This window comes from Abramis brama (assembly GCF_963993115.1).
Source record: "Abramis brama genome assembly, chromosome: 13".
Lineage (NCBI taxonomy): Eukaryota > Metazoa > Chordata > Actinopteri > Cypriniformes > Leuciscidae > Abramis > Abramis brama.
The window spans coordinates 2,505,617-2,522,760 of record NC_139975.1 but is presented as its reverse complement, the minus strand read 5'-3'; the positions used below and the strand labels follow the sequence as shown (position 1 = coordinate 2,522,760).

The 17,144-nt window shown below is 41.1% G+C and overlaps 1 protein-coding gene across 1 annotated transcript in view; it reads left to right on the top strand.

The window, feature by feature from the left end:
• klb (klotho beta) overlaps positions 1-16,145 on the top strand; it is a gene marked incomplete at its 5' end in the record, with an annotated part of 18,883 nt that extends 2,738 nt beyond the window's left edge. The window contains 4 exons of the mRNA XM_084132999.1: positions 1-175; positions 2,226-2,482; positions 4,007-5,123; positions 14,205-16,145. The exon at positions 1-175 is cut by the window's left edge and continues 339 nt beyond it. Coding sequence (XP_083989125.1) covers positions 1-175; positions 2,226-2,482; positions 4,007-5,123; positions 14,205-14,644 — 1,989 coding nt within the window. The 3' untranslated portion in view covers positions 14,645-16,145. The remainder of the gene's footprint in view (positions 176-2,225; positions 2,483-4,006; positions 5,124-14,204) is intronic.
• Positions 16,146-17,144: the final 999 nt, after the last annotated feature.

Here is a 17,144-nt window from a genome sequence, read left to right as displayed (position 1 = left end):
TTCGGGCAGACGCTGACCTTTGACCTCAGGAGTGTTCTGGTGTGGGTTCGGCACATGTACGGTGACCCGCAGGTGCTGGTGGCCGAGAACGGGTGGTTCTCTGACGCTTCTGTCGGAGTCGAGGACACATTGGCCATTTATATGATGAAGAGGTTCATCATGCAAGTCATGCAAGGTGTGTGTGTGTGTGTGTGTGTGTGTGTGTGTGTGTTTTAAACCCTGTTTACTCCTGGTATTGACATGCATCACAAATGCATCTCATATGAAATTGTAAAAATTAATTTGGGATTCGCAAAAAACTATTTCATTCATTCATTCATTCATTCTAAACGCATAAAACACATTTGTTTCTAAATAATTATTTATTTATAATAAATAAACTGCATTTACTTATTTTTAATAAATACATAAGTATACAAGTATATATAATTTCTTTTCTAAATGTTTGTTTAACATTACCATTTTAATTAAATATTTATTAATAAAAAATATATAAATACATTAATTTTATTTATACAATATAAACAATTTATGTATTATTACATTTATTTATAACATATACATACATAAAAAAATATTTTAGTTATAATTAAATGTATTCATTTATAATAAATAAAATGTATTTAATTATATTTAATAACTGCATAAATAAAAAGTATATATATATTTATAAATTATTTTATTTCTAAATATGTTTATTTTACATTAATATTTTTTAATTATTTATACATTATTAATAAATGCATACATTTCCTTTATTTCTTCATTTATTTTTTATAAATTGTATTTATAGTATATAGAAGAAATATTTCATGACAAATCCTCATTTGTTCATTAATGTTGTCTCCGTGTTTTATGATTTTGAAAGATGGGGGTGAAATTTAAATCTGCTAAATGAACAAATGGACCACAATACATCTCCATAACACAACGGGTAATGATTAAAACATAGATGCGTTTATCTAATCTTTATATACTCAGCACTGTAAAAATGCTGAATATGACATACTTATATATGACAAGAACAACCTTGAGATCAACAACTCAAAATTTGCTTACAATTTTTAAAACTAAAAATAAATAAAAATAATTGGTAACACTTTATTTTACAGTGTCATTGTTACATATGTTACATGTAGTTACTATAGTAATAACTATAAATTATACATAATTACATGCAACTAACCCTAAACCAAACCCTAACCCTACTTCAGGATTTAGCATTAAGCTTTGTATCAGTAGAAAACCTGTAGTATTTTCGAGTGACCGTGCTTTCCTCCCTCATGTCCCCCTGAGACGAGAGATTTATGTATTTTTTGTCTGGAAAAAATCCTCCGATGACACAAAAATCGTCATTTTGCATCATTGGAGGATTTTTTGGCCAGAGGCGAGAGACTCCAGCCAGTAGGAGGCGCTGTCCCGCATGTGTTCAACCCGCCCATAGAGGGTGGGATCTCACTCACAGAATGTACACATAGTTCAGCTGTCTTTCTTTGGAAGCTAAGCTAGCAGGCTCTTGTTCTGAGGAGAAAGCTGAGTAGTAGGGGTTACCATACATCCTCTTTTTCCCGGACATGTCCGGCCGTCGAGATCGTCCAAAATGTCCGGGATTCGGCTTTTGCTTTATGCAGTCGCCATTGATTGTTTACATGCACACCTTTTGTTTCAATCTAACTGAATTCATTCCGATCGGTGAATCTGAATGTAGTGTTTACATGAACGCTAAACAAGTGATCGGTTGATGTGCGTTTTAGCATTGCTAAGAAAATTCCCGCTCCTCCCTGAGAGATACGAGACCGGTGCGTCTCAGTAATCACACCACCGGCCTCACGTCGTTCTCCCGCGGCCGTCAGCCTCGTCCTGCTCGCCACAGTAAACATGAGGAATGGCGACTGTAGAACGCAAAAGCCGAATCCCGGACATTTTTGGGCGATCTCGAAATCCCGGGCAGACTCGTTACAGAGACTCGCTAGTAGCCTAGCCTTGTTTTTTTAACTGCGTGCTCTTACCGGTAGGCGTGGCTTGGGAGTGGCCTCGTAGAGCAGCGAAGCAAGTGCATTCTGGGAGTTGTTGTCTTTCATCCACATAAGCCAAAAATACATTTTCTGGCTTTTCTCAGTCTAGAAAGCTCCAAATTCAAAAATAATTTCACATTTCTTCTACATAAATGACACTGTGACTTATATGACATACGGAAGGCGCTATCTTTGCGTGTGTTCCCTCAGCCGTGTCCGTGGACGGAGTGAGTGTGTTAGGATACACCGCCTGGAGTCTGGTGGACGGCTTTGAGTGGAATCACGGATACGGCATGAGGAGGGGGTTGTTCTACGTCGACTTCAGTCAAGCCGAGCGCCACCGGGTCCCGAAGACCAGCGCGCACTTCTACAGACGCCTGGTGCGGGACAACGGGTTCCCGGACGATAACATCGTGGGCCGATTCCCCTGCGACTTCCAGTTCGGTGTGTCGGAATCAGTATTACAGGTGATTTTGCATTGATTTAAAGGGCTAGTTCACATAAAAATTAATATTCTGTCAGTTATTACTATTCCTCATGTTGTTCCAACCCCGTCATACTTTCGTTCATCTTCAGAACACAGATTAAGATATTTCTGATTAAATCTGAAAGCTCAGAACGGAGGCTCACTATTGGTCGACGCTGGTCATGTGATGCATGTGATGCTGGCCAATAGTAAGCCTCCGTTCTGACGTACAACCCAGAAGCGCTGCGCTGTTACACTACGTGAACTCACTCAGAGAAACAGAAGAAAATCAATAGTTGAATAAAGTCGTTATTATTGTTTGTTTTTGCACACAAAAAGTATTCTCGTCGCTTGATAAACTTAAGGTTGAGCCACTGTAGACACTTGGACTATATTAACGATGTCTTTACTAACTTTTCTGGGATGGCAGATCTCGATTACCTAGAAGCCTATGGAGGAGTGAGACAGCTCTCAGATTTAATATATTAGGTGATATATATATATATATATACAGTATGTGATTTGTGATTTGTAAGCTATTTTTTGTAGGCCGGTCATTTTTGACCAGGAACACCACAAGTGTGACAATGTGCCATTTTGTACAAAATAAAAGTTTTTCAAAACAAAATTCCTGGTGAAAAATTAAAGTAGACTAGTGTGATCAACAGTACCAATTTTCTTCAGATTTTATTTAATATTTCCAAAATTATTCAAAAATAATGTATTTTTTTACTCAAAAAATGAGATATTAATTGTAATATTTTTAATTTGTGTTCCGAAGATGAACGAAAGTCTTACAGGGTTGGAACAACATGAGGGAGAGTAATTACTGACAGATTTTTAATTGTTGGGTGAACTAACCCTTTAATATTTAACTCTTTACTTTGTCAAAATGTCCGTCTTGGCAAGTATTTACATAATGAATAATAAATGGAATTAACAGTTGGGAAAGAAATCGGATGCGTATCATTATATTAGATCCATGCATTCGGTCTTAAAGCCTAATACCTGCCGCTGTCTGTCATTAACGCTCAGCACAACATCACTCTCTGCTCTTGACTGAATAACTTTAGTAGGTTTAATAAGAATCAATGTACATTTGATTCATACAGTGAAGACTATGCAGTGTTTTAAACTTTAACTCAGTGTTTAATGACTATTTTGACAACAGATTAATGCAGTACTGTGTTTTAAATGGTGCATATAGATAAATTTCATAGGCTTGTTCCAGTCTGGAGACCGATCTCAAAATTGGGAAGAACGTGTTATAAGATCGTGATATGAAATTTTGGGGAGATCACCCACCCTTACTTGTACTATTAAGTTCCCATTTATGCATTTTATCCAAAGCGACTTACATTGCATTTCAAGATACACATTTACATTCTTATCAGTTCTTGCTTTCCCTGGGAATCGAACCCATGACCTTGGCGTCGCGAGCGGCAGCGCTCTACTGTTTGAGCTACAGGAAAACTGTATGCATTTGTGTATACTATCTGTGAACGTTTGATATGTGTTCTCCCAGGTTCATCTGCACCCGTTCTCGCCCCAGTTCACGGATCCGCACCTGTACCGCTGGAACTACTCCGGCGACGGCGCTCTCAAACCCGTGACGGGGATCGAGCTTCACAACCGGGCCGCCCAGTGCACTGACTTCCTCTACATCCAGCGCCACCTGTTTCTCCTCGGGGTCACGGGGTCGTCACACTACCGGTTCGCCCTGGACTGGACCCAGCTCATGCCCAGCGCCGACCCGTCGTCTGTGGACACGGAGAAGGTTCGGTTCTACAGGTGTGTGTTGAGCGAGCTCATCCGTAGAGGAATCCAGCCGGTCGTGACGCTTTATAATCCCAGCAACCGGTCGCATTCGCTGGGAATGCCTGAAACGCTACATGCTAACGGCGGATGGAGGAACCACAGCGCTGTCGAGGCCTTCGTTAACTACGCGACGTTCTGTTACCAGGAATTCGGTGGGTTTGTACCGACGTGGATCACTATTAATGAGCCGAACCGGCTACTGGAAGCATACGGCGGGACGGCGGAGGACAGGCGGATGGTAGCACGTCACTTGCTTCTAGCACACGCTAAAGCGTGGCGCGTTTACGATACGCGGTTTCGCCGCCAGCAGGGGGCGACGGTTAGTTTTGCGCTTCATGCTGATTGGGTAGAACCAGCCAATCCGTTCGTAGAATCGCATGAAGCTGCACGGCAGGATTTTTTGTCGTTCGAACTAGCCCGTTTTCTCGACCCCTTGTTTGAGGGGCGTGGCAACGCTCTGATTGGCTTCACCGACGACGAGAGGGAGGAGCTTAAAGGAGCGCTGGATTTCATCGCTCTGAATCACTTCACGACATATCTGGTGTCACCATTACACAAACCTTCACCACGAAACCCAAACCCACCCAAACCGGCGAACCCGGACCACGGCTTCCTGCTGATGCCCGACGTCACCTGGCAGGCGTCACAGCGGGGACAGGCGCTTGTGCCCTGGGGTCTCCGTAGGGTGCTGGGATGGGTGAAGGATCGCTATGGCGACGGCCTGCCCATCATCATCACAGCGTCAGGGGTGGATGATCAAGCATCCCATAATGACCAGCTGAGACAACGCTATATCAGGGACTACCTGCAGGAGGCGCTGAAAGGTGAGCTGAATCTGAATATAATGATTGAAGAATTTCAGAAGCACACTTTTGGCTGTTTTTTGATTATCATTATTTTTATTTTGTTCTTTATTGATTTAATTTTATCATTACTTTAATTTTATTTTTTATTTGTAGTTTATTTTCTTATTTTATTTTAATATTGATTTATTTTATCTTTTTTTTTGTTTGTTTTAAGTTTATTTTATAATTTTATTTTAATATTATTTTATCACTAGTTTAGTTTATTTTTTGCTTTTAATTTGAGTTTAGTTTACTATTTTATTTTATCATCATTTTTTGTTTATTTTTATCTTATTTTTAATGTATTTTATTTTAACATTATTTTATCACTATTTTAGTTTATTTTTATTTTATTATTTTTTATCATTCGTTTTTTATTTTTTATTATTTTTTGTGTATTTTATTATTTTATTTTAATAATATTTTAGCATTATTTTAGTTTAGTTTATTAATTTTATTTTATCTTTTTTTTAGTTTATTTTTAATATTCTTGGTGATCAGATTTATCAGACATTATTTTACTGCATGTCGCATGACAATTAACTGAAATCAGATTTGCATGAACATGCGAATGTCTTGTTAAATTATTTAAAATATTAACTAAATCATAAATTTAATATATTTAATTTTTTCATTCCTTAAACCAAATCAACCAGTTTTAAATCAGAAAAATACAATTATATAAAAAAATGTAGGTCAAGCCTCTGATATTTTGGCCATCATGATAATATGAGGTGTTGCAATAGAAATGGCGATACTTGCCTGAGCAAACGTCACTAATGGCTGTGATTATGAAACATGTTCCTATTATATAATAAAAGCATCAGAGATTAGCCGTATTGCAGAATGCTAGAGCTGCAGTGTGTTATCTAGTGTTATCTGTTCTAACACGAGAACACGGCGTAATCAGCCTCTTCCTCTGAGGTTCGACATCATGGGGTCAAAGGTCATCCTGCTGTTTATGAGTGACCTTTGAGATGGAGCGACACACAGGGTCACATGGACATCATGAGGAGACTGTCTGATCCTTGAGCCCAATGAGGGTTTTTACAGTGTTTGTGCGGATGTGAGTCAGAGTCGCTTCCTCTCGTGTGTGTGTGTGTGTGTGTGTGTCCTGACAGAGTAGTCCATGTGATTAATCTGTGAGCAGTGTGTCCTGTTTTTACTTGTGTACATATTTGAGAAACAGTGCTGTGTGTGTTATATCTGGGTTTCCCACAGTGCTGTTCATGAACCCTGGCTGATAATTCATAAAATGGTAAATAAAAAGTAGAACTGTGGCGAGCGGGACGTGTCTCTCGCGGAGGAGCGGCGGCTGTGAAGAGAGAGAGAGGACCAGGCCTGGACTTTATGCTGTGTTTTGTTTATGTTTTATTATATTGTCTGTGAGGGGGTGCCGTCTTTACTTTAATTTTGTTGTTTGTTTATTTTATGATTATTACAGTGTTTGAACGTTCGCCGGTTCCCGCCTCCTCCTTCACAGAACAACTAACCTCGTTACAAAAATAAAATACATTTTTTAAGTCCAAAAATTAAAGATAAAAAACTATTTTTTTAAATTTTATTTATTTTGATTACCTGTATGTCCACGTGACTATTAACCGAAATCAGAGAACCATGAACTACATAAATTGTGAATGCATTGATCAATTATTGAAATATTAACTTATTGAAATATCAAAGTTGCATGCAAACTGTACTTTGTTGCATAGCAATATGAGCTCCAGTACTAGTGTCAACTAACCTCTCTCTCTCAATTCAATTCAATGTGTGTTTTATTGGCATGACAATTATTTCAATGTATTGCCAAAGCATTTCCAATCATCATACATATACATACATAAATAAAAAAGGTAAGTAGAAACATCAACATTTCCGAATTCTATGAACAATTTAGAATTCTGTGTGTGTGTGTGTGTGTGTGTGAGCGCATCACTGATTAGTCGACTGCTCTCTTTTTGTGACAGGCATCAGTATATCTTGCTCTTTTTACACCTAATAAATGTTGAAGTTGTATAAAGTGTTTATTGGGGAAATGAAATACAGTTTTTCAATGAGGAGGAAAATATGTTTATTAAATTATTTGATTTAACAGCTACACTTGCAATTTGGAAAACAAGAAAGAGCAAAGGTCTACAACAGATCCTGAACCATGTTTGGACGGCTGGAAGACTGAAAACCGAATTCGCTTATTACAGACTTATGAATAATGTGGTTTTCTTTTGTGATGTATGGTGTTTTAATGCGGTACTATAGACCAGTGATTCTCAACCGGTGGGCCGCGGCCCTCTGGTGGGCCTCGGAGCGTCATCTGGTGGGCCGTGTAGGCAGTGGTAGACTACCCCCAAAATAATTTTTATTTATTTTTTAATTTACAAATCTTGTTATTTTCTAATTATCTAATTGTTCTTATGAATTTATATGATCAAAAACACTCAAGTCAAGTCAAAATGCATTATCTAAAAGCAAATTTAGGTTTAAATATCACAAAACCAATCATGTCAGATTGAACGTTTGTTTGATCAGACGCAGTAACATTACGTTACTGTTATATTGTTAATCGTTTTCTGAAAAGAAAAGCAGATGTGGGAGACATACCTGTGCAGGGAAAAGCTTCGAAGTGTGTTGTGAGAAAATACGACGCTGAATACATTAAATTTGGTTTTATAAGGGCAGGTACTGAGGGAGTCGCACACGGACGAGAAGCGTCTACAACTCGAGGTATCGAACACGCGCACTTTCTCAGTTTATGGCCAGCAATATTGTTATGTTTAAGGACATTACGAAATGAGTCTGCAGTCTGAACACTTTACCTCAGGACGTACATTAACTGATTTAATTGAGAATCTCACCTGAAAATCCGGTCATTTTCATCCACACAGCTGATTTCTGTAAATTTGAATATAAAACTAAATGTATCTTGCAGCACAGGGTGAAGTCAGTATATAGGCTACATTAATGACGCTTTGATTCAAATGTAATGTAGTAAATTTAATATAAAACTATGTAAATGGCGCTCTGTGGCGCGACAGGTTTTTGAACCGAATCTTGAGCCATAGCTGGCGCTGCGGACAGACGCCGCCGGTGTGTGTACACTCATAGAAAATAATGTGTTCGAATTTTAAAGATGTGCCGCTGCGCTTCTCGTCCAGTGTGCGACCCCCTTAAACCGAAGGCGCATGTGGAGAAATGTTGTTGAATGTGGATTCAGGTGTTGAATGTGGAGAAATGTTGTCATATGAGGAGCTAAAACCATCAAAGCTGCAGAGACATTTGTAAAAAACTGGGCTGTTTAATATTGTTTTAAACAGTAAAGTTCATATCACTAACTGTATTTGATAAATTACACTTACAGTATAGGCTATGCAAATTGGGGTGAATGAACTTTGTTGAACATTTCGTATCTATACCACGAATGTTATTTCTCCTGCCATTCATACGGCAAACATTTTTTGGCGTGCATATGATATGCAGTTTTCGCGTGCATATGATACGCACTGTATAGCGTGTAATACGCACGCACTCCCCACCCCTAATCCTACGCATATGCACGCAAAAAAACATTTTTGGCCTATAAATGGCACGAGAAATAACATTCGTGTTATAGAGATCGTGTTGCAGCGAATAGAGAGAATCCCCTCTTGTGTGTCTGACCTGTTGTTAAAGGTATGTTAGCCTGTTATTGTTACTGGAATGGTTACTGAGTAAACTTGCAAAGTCTTTTTGATACAAGGACAGTTTTCATCTATATAGCTGACTCTGCTACAGTGGCATAACAGATTAACAGCAGAGTATATTGTAATAGACTTGTGTATTTACAGGTTAAGGCTGCCACCTTGTGGGTCATTATTGAAATGGCAGTGGTTGTGTTAAGTATTGTTTGGCAAACAATATTTGAGCCAATGTGGCATCTGTAGTTGGAAGTCTGTTCACGGAAACAACAGAGTAAAGACGTGTTCGGTAGTTCTGCTCAGTCTGTTTATTGTCTTCCACACGATACACCACAAATGGCGACGAGGATATTAAATGAATACCACGGCATAAATGGACTGTAAGAGTCACGTACACTGGTCGTAGTAAAAAAAAAAAGTGAGTTTATTTTTATTTTATTTTTTTCGGAGGAACCAGGCACGTGTTGGATTAGTAGTTAGCATCGAAAAAAAATCAGCCATGGCTGTGCCAATCGGTCGTGTGGATGAATACAATGACGCAAAGGAGGATTTTGAGTCATATCTGGAACGTCTGGAACAGTGGATGTTGGCAAATGAAATCAAGGATGAAAAGAAGGTGTGTGTGTTTCTTTCGGTGATTGGGGCTGATGCTTATAAGCTGCTGAAGAATCTGGTGTCGCCAACAGTACCGAGTGCTATGGAGTACGCTGATCTGGTGAGAGCACTGAGCACACATTACAAGCCGGCACCGATTGTAATCGCGGAACGGTTTCGGTTCCAGAAGCGTAACCAGAAAGAGAGTGAAACTGTCTCTGATTATGTGGTGGCTTTGAGGCAGCTATCAGCTACCTGTGTTTTTGGACAGTACCTGGATGATGCGCTGAGAGATCGTTTTGTGAGTGGATTACGCTCGGATGCCGTGCAGCGCAGATTGCTGTCTGAAAAGGATCTGACTTTCCCAAAGGCTTGTGAGATTGCAGTAGCAATGGAACTGGCGTCAAAGAAATCAATGGAATTTTCTGGACACAGCGAGCCTCATCAGGTAAATGCCCTGTCAAGTGCAAGCTTTTCAGAGAAGGGGAGGAAAGGACAGTTTAGACGACAAAATGATAATAAAGCACAAAGCAAAGGCCAAAAAGGAGTAAAAAATTACTTTGGGACACAACAACAGACATGCTACCGATGTGGGGGAAAACACTCAGCACGTGACTGCAGATTTAAAAATGAAAAGTGTCATACCTGCTCCAAAATTGGACATATAGCCCGTGCATGTAGAAAGGGAAAAGCCATTTCTCAAACTCAGTATGTGGAAGCTGAAGGAAATACATGCAGAGAGGATGAAGAGGCTGAACTTTTTGGAGTGTATACAGTATACTCCACCTCAAGCTGTGAAAAGGGGTACACAGTGGATGTCGCACTGGGTGATAAGAGTACAACAATGCTACTGGATACAGGGTCAGCTGTGTCAGTGGTATCTGAGGATTTCTACCAGACGAATCTGAACAAATTCAGTTTAAAACCAGCCCCCGAGTTAAAGCTAAAATCATATTCAGGCCAAAGTATCGCTGTTCGAGGATACATCAGGATACCAGTGAAGTATGAAACACAGCAAGTCACCTTACCTCTGGTCATTGTAAAGGGAAGTAGACCAGCTCTGATTGGTAGGAACTGGCTAAAGGAACTACACCTGAACTGGAAACAGATTTTCACTGTACACAGGGTGCTTACACAGGTAGAGGGGACCCCAGGAGTCAACGAGGTGTTACAGCGCCACCAGGCAGTGTTCTCTGAGAACCAAGGCTGCATAGAGGGTTTTAAAGCCAAAATCCGCGTAAAACCAGGCACCACACCAATCTTTTGCAAAGCTCGCCCAGTTCCTTACGCATTAAAGGAAGCAGTAGAAAAGGAGCTGGACAGGTTGGAGAAAATGGAAGTGATTTCAAAGATTGAGAAAAGTGAGTGGGCCTCTCCGATAGTCACCGTGCCAAAGGCAGATAAAACAATTAGGATTTGTGGTGACTACAAGGTCAGTATTAATCGGTGTATGGAAGAGCAGACATACCCACTACCTAACACTGAAGATCTGTTTGCTACTTTAGCAGGAGGAACATCATTCAGTAAGCTTGACCTCTCTCATGCCTACCAGCAGCTGATGTTAGACGAAGAGTCAGAGAAGTATTTGACAGTCAACACTCATAAGGGCCTGTACAAATTTCATCGCCTCAGCTATGGTGTTTCCAGCGCGCCTGCAATTTTTCAGTCTGTTATGGACCAGATCTTACAAGGGCTGGATCATGTGACATGTTTTTTGGATGATATTCTCATCACTGCTTCATCTGAGGAGAAGCATTTAAAAAGACTGGATGAAGTGCTCACACGTCTGGAAAAACATGGAGTCCGAGTGAAACTGTCTAAATGTCAGTTTTTTCAGAGCAGTGTGGAGTATCTGGGACATCGCATTGACCAGGATGGCCTTCACCCCACTGATGAAAAGATTGTAGCCATAAACAAAGCGCCGGAGCCAAAAAATGTCACTGAGCTGAAGTCCTTCTTAGGTCTTCTTAACTACTACAGCCGTTTCCTGCCAAACTCCTCCACCATCCTCCACCCTCTACACAACCTGCTGAGAAAAGAGGCTAAGTGGGTTTGGACTTCTGAGTGTGCTAAGGCATTTGAAGATGCAAAGCAGCTATTACAGAAAAATAAAGTGTTGGTGCATTACGACACCCGTTTGCCACTCCGGATTGCATGTGATGCGTCACCCTATGGAGTAGGGGCGGTGATTTCTCATGTCATGGAAAATGGAGAGGAACGGCCTGTGGCTTTTGCATCAAGGACATTAACTGAGGCTGAAAGAAAATATGCCCAAATCGAAAAGGAGGCACTTGCCATCATCTTTGGAGTTAAGAAATTCCATAAATATCTCTATGGGAGGAAATTCACACTCATAACAGATCACAAACCACTGTTAACTATCCTGGGACCAAAGTCAGCGGTTCCAACTTTAGCAGCATTAAGGATGCAACGCTGGGCTCTCATCCTCATGGCATACAGATATGATATTGAGTACAGAAGATCAGCTGATCATGCAAACGCTGATGCTTTGTCCCGCCTACCCAGAGCCTCATTCGACAACACAGGAGAAGAGGGAGGTATTTTTTACTTCTCACACGTGGAGGAACTACCAGTGGGTGCGAAAGACATTGAGAGAGCTACTTTAAAAGATCCTATACTGAACAAAGTGTGGAGTTACACAATGAAGGGATGGCCAAGTCATGTTCAGGAGGAAGCACTGCGGCCTTATTTCATACGCAGGCAGGAGTTGTCAGCAGAACAAGGCTGCGTTCTTTGGGGCCAGCGAGTCATCATACCCCCAGGTTATCGACAGCGGTTACTGGAAGACCTTCATCATGTGCACCCAGGTATCTGCCGCATGAAAGCTCTCGCTCGCAGCTACATGTGGTGGCCTGGCTGTGATGGGGAAATAGAAGAACTGGTGAAAGGTTGCTCAGTCTGCCAAGCTGTTCAGAAAATGCCAGCAGTCGCACCGCTGCACCACTGGAGATGGCCGGAAAGAGTGTGGCAGAGGATTCACATTGATTTTGCTGAGAAGGACAAGCAGTATTTTCTGGTGGTCATTGATAGCCATTCAAAGTGGTTAGAAGTTTTTCCCATGTCTTCCACCACCTCTCACAACACAATTGTAGTGCTGCGAAGCTTGTTCTCTGCGTATGGACTGCCAGAAGAGCTGGTATCAGATAATGGTCCACAGCTGGTGTCGAAGGAGTTTACACAGTTTCTGGAGAGAAACGGTATCAAACACACTGCTGTACCTGCATACCATCCTGCATCAAATGGAGCTGCAGAGAGGTCAGTGCAGATCTTGAAACGTGCACTGACGAAGAATGTGTTGGAAGCGGAGGGAAAGGCTCCCTTGCCACTCAGTCATAGACTTGCAAATTTCCTGCTCATGTACCGCAGTACACCCCACACCGTGACTGGACGGACACCGGCTGAGTTATTTCTGAAACGCCAGATCCGAACTCGCTTCTGTTTGCTTAAGCCCACGCTTGCCAGACAGATTGAAGAGAAACAAGCCACACAGAAACGTCATCATGACCGTGATGGCTCATCTCTTCGTTTCTTTCAGGAAGGGGAAGCGGTCCGCGTCCGAAATTTCAGGGGAGGAGTGGAGAAATGGAGTCAGGCAGAGGTACTGAAAAGACTGGGAGCTGTTACATACATGGTGCAAGAGGGTCAGAGGCAGCGCACAGTGCATGTCGACCACATGTTGCCATGGCGAGGAAATGTTGAGACACTTCAAAAAAGCTTGCCCTCACCAGAGGTTGAAAATGAGCCGCCAGTAACTATGGACTGTGTTGTTCCAGCTGTGTTGCCTAGTGCACCAGTGACGCAAATACCACCTACTGTTCTCACTAAACCAACTGAACAGGTTGTCGAGGTGTCATCTCACACAGCAAACAAAAACTCACCTGAGAAACGGCGGTACCCAGAGAGGGTCCGTGTACCACCTAAAAGACTGAATCTATAACCAGCAGTATTTTGTAGGTAAATGTAAATCTGCACAGTGAATATAAGCTGCCAAGAGACATTTTTTGTTGAAAATAGGAAGTCAATTTTTTGCCGGAGATTTAGATTTATTTAAGGCAGTAAATTTATTTTGGTTGTGAGATTTAAATGCAAAGTTAGTTGTTGCTAATTATTTCTAAACTTCAAAGGGTTCTTGTTTAAAACTAAAAAGGGAGGAATGTAATAGACTTGTGTATTTACAGGTTAAGGCTGCCACCTTGTGGGTCATTATTGAAATGGCAGTGGTTGTGTTAAGTATTGTTTGGCAAACAATATTTGAGCCAATGTGGCATCTGTAGTTGGAAGTCTGTTCACGGAAACAACAGAGTAAAGACGTGTTCGGTAGTTCTGCTCAGTCTGTTTATTGTCTTCCACACGATACACCACATATATCATTGTACTTTTAGAATTTTCTGTTATTCTGTGTTCATACTATCATATGTGGAAAGGTGGTCCTCAGAATGTTTTTAAACACTCATTGGTGGGCCATGAGTTGCAAAAGGTTGAGAACCCCTGCTATAGACAATGATCAGCTCATTGTGAATTTTTAATTATAAAGTAATTTTTATTTTATTTTATTTTTAATAACTGCCAGTAATGTAACGTGATATAAGATTAATAGAATAATAAAGCCTCTCTCTCTCCCCCCCCCCCCCTCTCTCTTTCTCTCCCTCTCTCTCTCTCTCCCCCCATCTCTCTCTCTCTCTCCCCCATCTCTCTCTCTCCCTCTCTCTCTCTCTCCCCCCATCTCTCTCTCTCCCTCTCTCTCTCTCTCTCTCTCTCTCCCTCTCTCTCTCAGCTCGTGAGTTGGACGGGGTCAATCTAAGAGGGTTTTATATCTGGAAGCTTCAGGATCATCACGATCTTCAGTTTGGTCTCTTCACCTCCGCCGCTCGTCACTCTCAACCCAAAGCGTCCGTCGACCTTTACCGTGACATCATCACCCGCCGCGGCTTTCCGTCCGCCACTGACCTCCGACCTTTCACCTGCCAGGTCACGGTCAAGCGGACGACCTGTGAACTCTGCACACACATCGCAGAGAACAAACCGCTGCTGTTCTTCAGCGTGTGTGTGTCCGTCAGCGTGTCGATGCTCAGCGCGTTCATCATCATCTCTGTGGTGAGGAAGAGGAGGATGAGGAAGAAGAGAGCGGTTAACGTCTGGCCGCAGAGACTCGCTGTCCCGCAGAGGTTCCCCATGATGAGGGTCGCACTCAGAACCGGGCGCTTGCACTATTAAACCGGCTAAATGAGACAATTAAACACAGAACATGTGCATTACACACTGGGATCTCACCACACACACTTAACCTCACACTTCCCTCGGGTCAGTTCAACCCGGAACTAGGACTTTTGTCGCACTTGAACCACGAATACCACGGGAAAAAATGAATGGATGGACTCGAGGAGTTTTGTGGTTGAAATTTAAAAAAAAGTAACAAATCCTTCTCTCGTGGGTCAATTTGACCCCCATAGGAATGAATGGAATGCTTTAATACACATAGAAAAACCTAAAAATGCTCAAAATTCAAACTAAAAATGCTAAAATTTTGCCAAAAAAATGATTTTATAATGTGTGTCTGAAAGCATACTGAAGCGAACTGACTTTAGGAGCGGAACTAGACCCAGCGGAACAGCTCATTTGCTCCAGACAGAGATATAAGGCCATCTAGAGGTCGGCTAGAGGTCGGCAAAGACGCCCAATGTAGAATATTTTGAATTTAAGTGGAAAGAATGTAAGGAATGTGCTGAAATTATTATTTATTTATTATTTATTGATCAAATATGGTGATTTTAAGGTAAATCAAATTAAAAATAACAAAAAATCTCTAAAAAAAAAAAAGTTTATTAAAAAATAGAAAAAGATTATTCTCAAAATAAAATGAAATAAGCTTTCTGAAAAAAAAGAAAAAAAGATTAAGTCTAATTTTAGGGCTTCTGGTCATTTTGACTAGCGAAGGGAAAGATTTGTTACAAAGTGCGAGGGAAGGATGAAGGTTAAAAATCTAATATCTCCAGATTAGCTGTGAACCGACAAACACGATACACTTTAAAACACACACATGTAAGTGCAGCACAAAGACCTGAACATTACGTGTGTGTTAACATGAGCCATGTGTGATTAAAACCCTGTATACTTTACACGCAAGGATACAAGAAAAGCACTTTTTATACATTTAGAAATATACACACAGGAACTGTATCAGTATCACCAGAAGTTCCTCCGGCTTAAATAGTAGTCTGAACTCAATGATGATTTAGACATTACACGGCTCAAATAGTGCATGTTTTTAGGGAATAATTAATGTAAGTTCTTTAACAAAAATACAAGAATCACATTTCTGTTTTAAACCCTCAAGAATGATTCCTTTATTTACATCCATTGCAAGTTCTCGACGGTTAAGCTATTGAACTGTCAGGAAGGATTGTGTTGATGTTGTTGTTGTTGTTGTTGTTTTGTGAGCAGAACTGTAATATTTCTGGAGGAACTGTATGATATCTGTCCATTAGATGGCGCTGCTGCATCTGAAGTCTCCTCACACTGGCTGGCATCAGTTCTAATGATTAATTGTTCACTTTTTTGTACATTTTGATGGACTTAACGTGAATGAGTAGAGGGATGGCTGAAGGAAAACAAACAATTTAACGATGAATCTGTGATGTTTTGAAATACTGTAAATTATAACAATAAATAATATAGTTTGAGAACTGCTGCAGACCCACTTGTAATAAATCACCATTATGTGAAGCTTCTGAAGCATTCCTGTCAAACTCTTTTATGAGACAAGACATCAAATTTAAAGAGATATAAAGAGACATCAAAAAATAAATGTATTGCTGTGATGTATCTATTCAAAAGAATACACGTGAGACGGAATGACCACAGCTTTATCAGAGCCCGTCTACGGAGAGCCTGGCCACTCCCTATTGAGTCTATTGTCCCTAATGTTGGGTGTAGTTCCACCAGAGCTCCACTGGGGGGCGATCGCCCATGAGTGCAGAATGAATGGGAGTCTATGGGGCTAGACGGCTAAATGTGTCTCTTTCACCCGATTGCTGTTGAGAAATCTCAGATTTGATTGTAGGTTTTGCAAGTTCAACATGGGTTATAGGTCGAAAGTTGAATGAACGAGTACTTATGTCCTTTCGATTTCTTACAGGTTGAGTTGTTGTTGCCCATAACACGCTAGCATTCTGCTAATGAACACTGATTGGTCAGTGAAGGACTGATTACGACCAGAGATACCGCTTGATGGCATCGTGTGTGTGTGTATTTTCGGCGTGGTCTTTTAAAACAACAAAGCAAAAACTCTTCTAGCACGTGTGTTTGCCTGTGTCGGCTGTGTTGTGTGTTTGCCTGTGTCGGCTGTGTTGTGTGTTTGCCTGTGTCGGCTGTGTTGTGTGTTTGCCTGTGTCGGCTGTGTTGTGTGTTTGCCTGTGTCGGCTGTGTTGTGTGTTTGCCTGTGTCGGCTGTGTTTGCCTGTGTCGGCTGTGTTGTGTGTTTGCCTGTGTCGGCTGTGTTGTGTGTTTGCCTGTGTCGGCTGTGTTGTGTGTTTGCCTGTGTCAGCTGTGTTGTGTGTTTGCCTGTGTCAGCTGTGTTGTGTGTTTGCCTGTGTCAGCTGTGTTGTGTGTTTCCCTGTGTCAGCTGTGTTGTGTGTTTGCCTGTGTCAGCTGTGTTGTGTGTTTCCCTGTGTCAGCTGTGTTGTGTGTTTACCTGTGTCAGCTGTGTTGTCGACGCC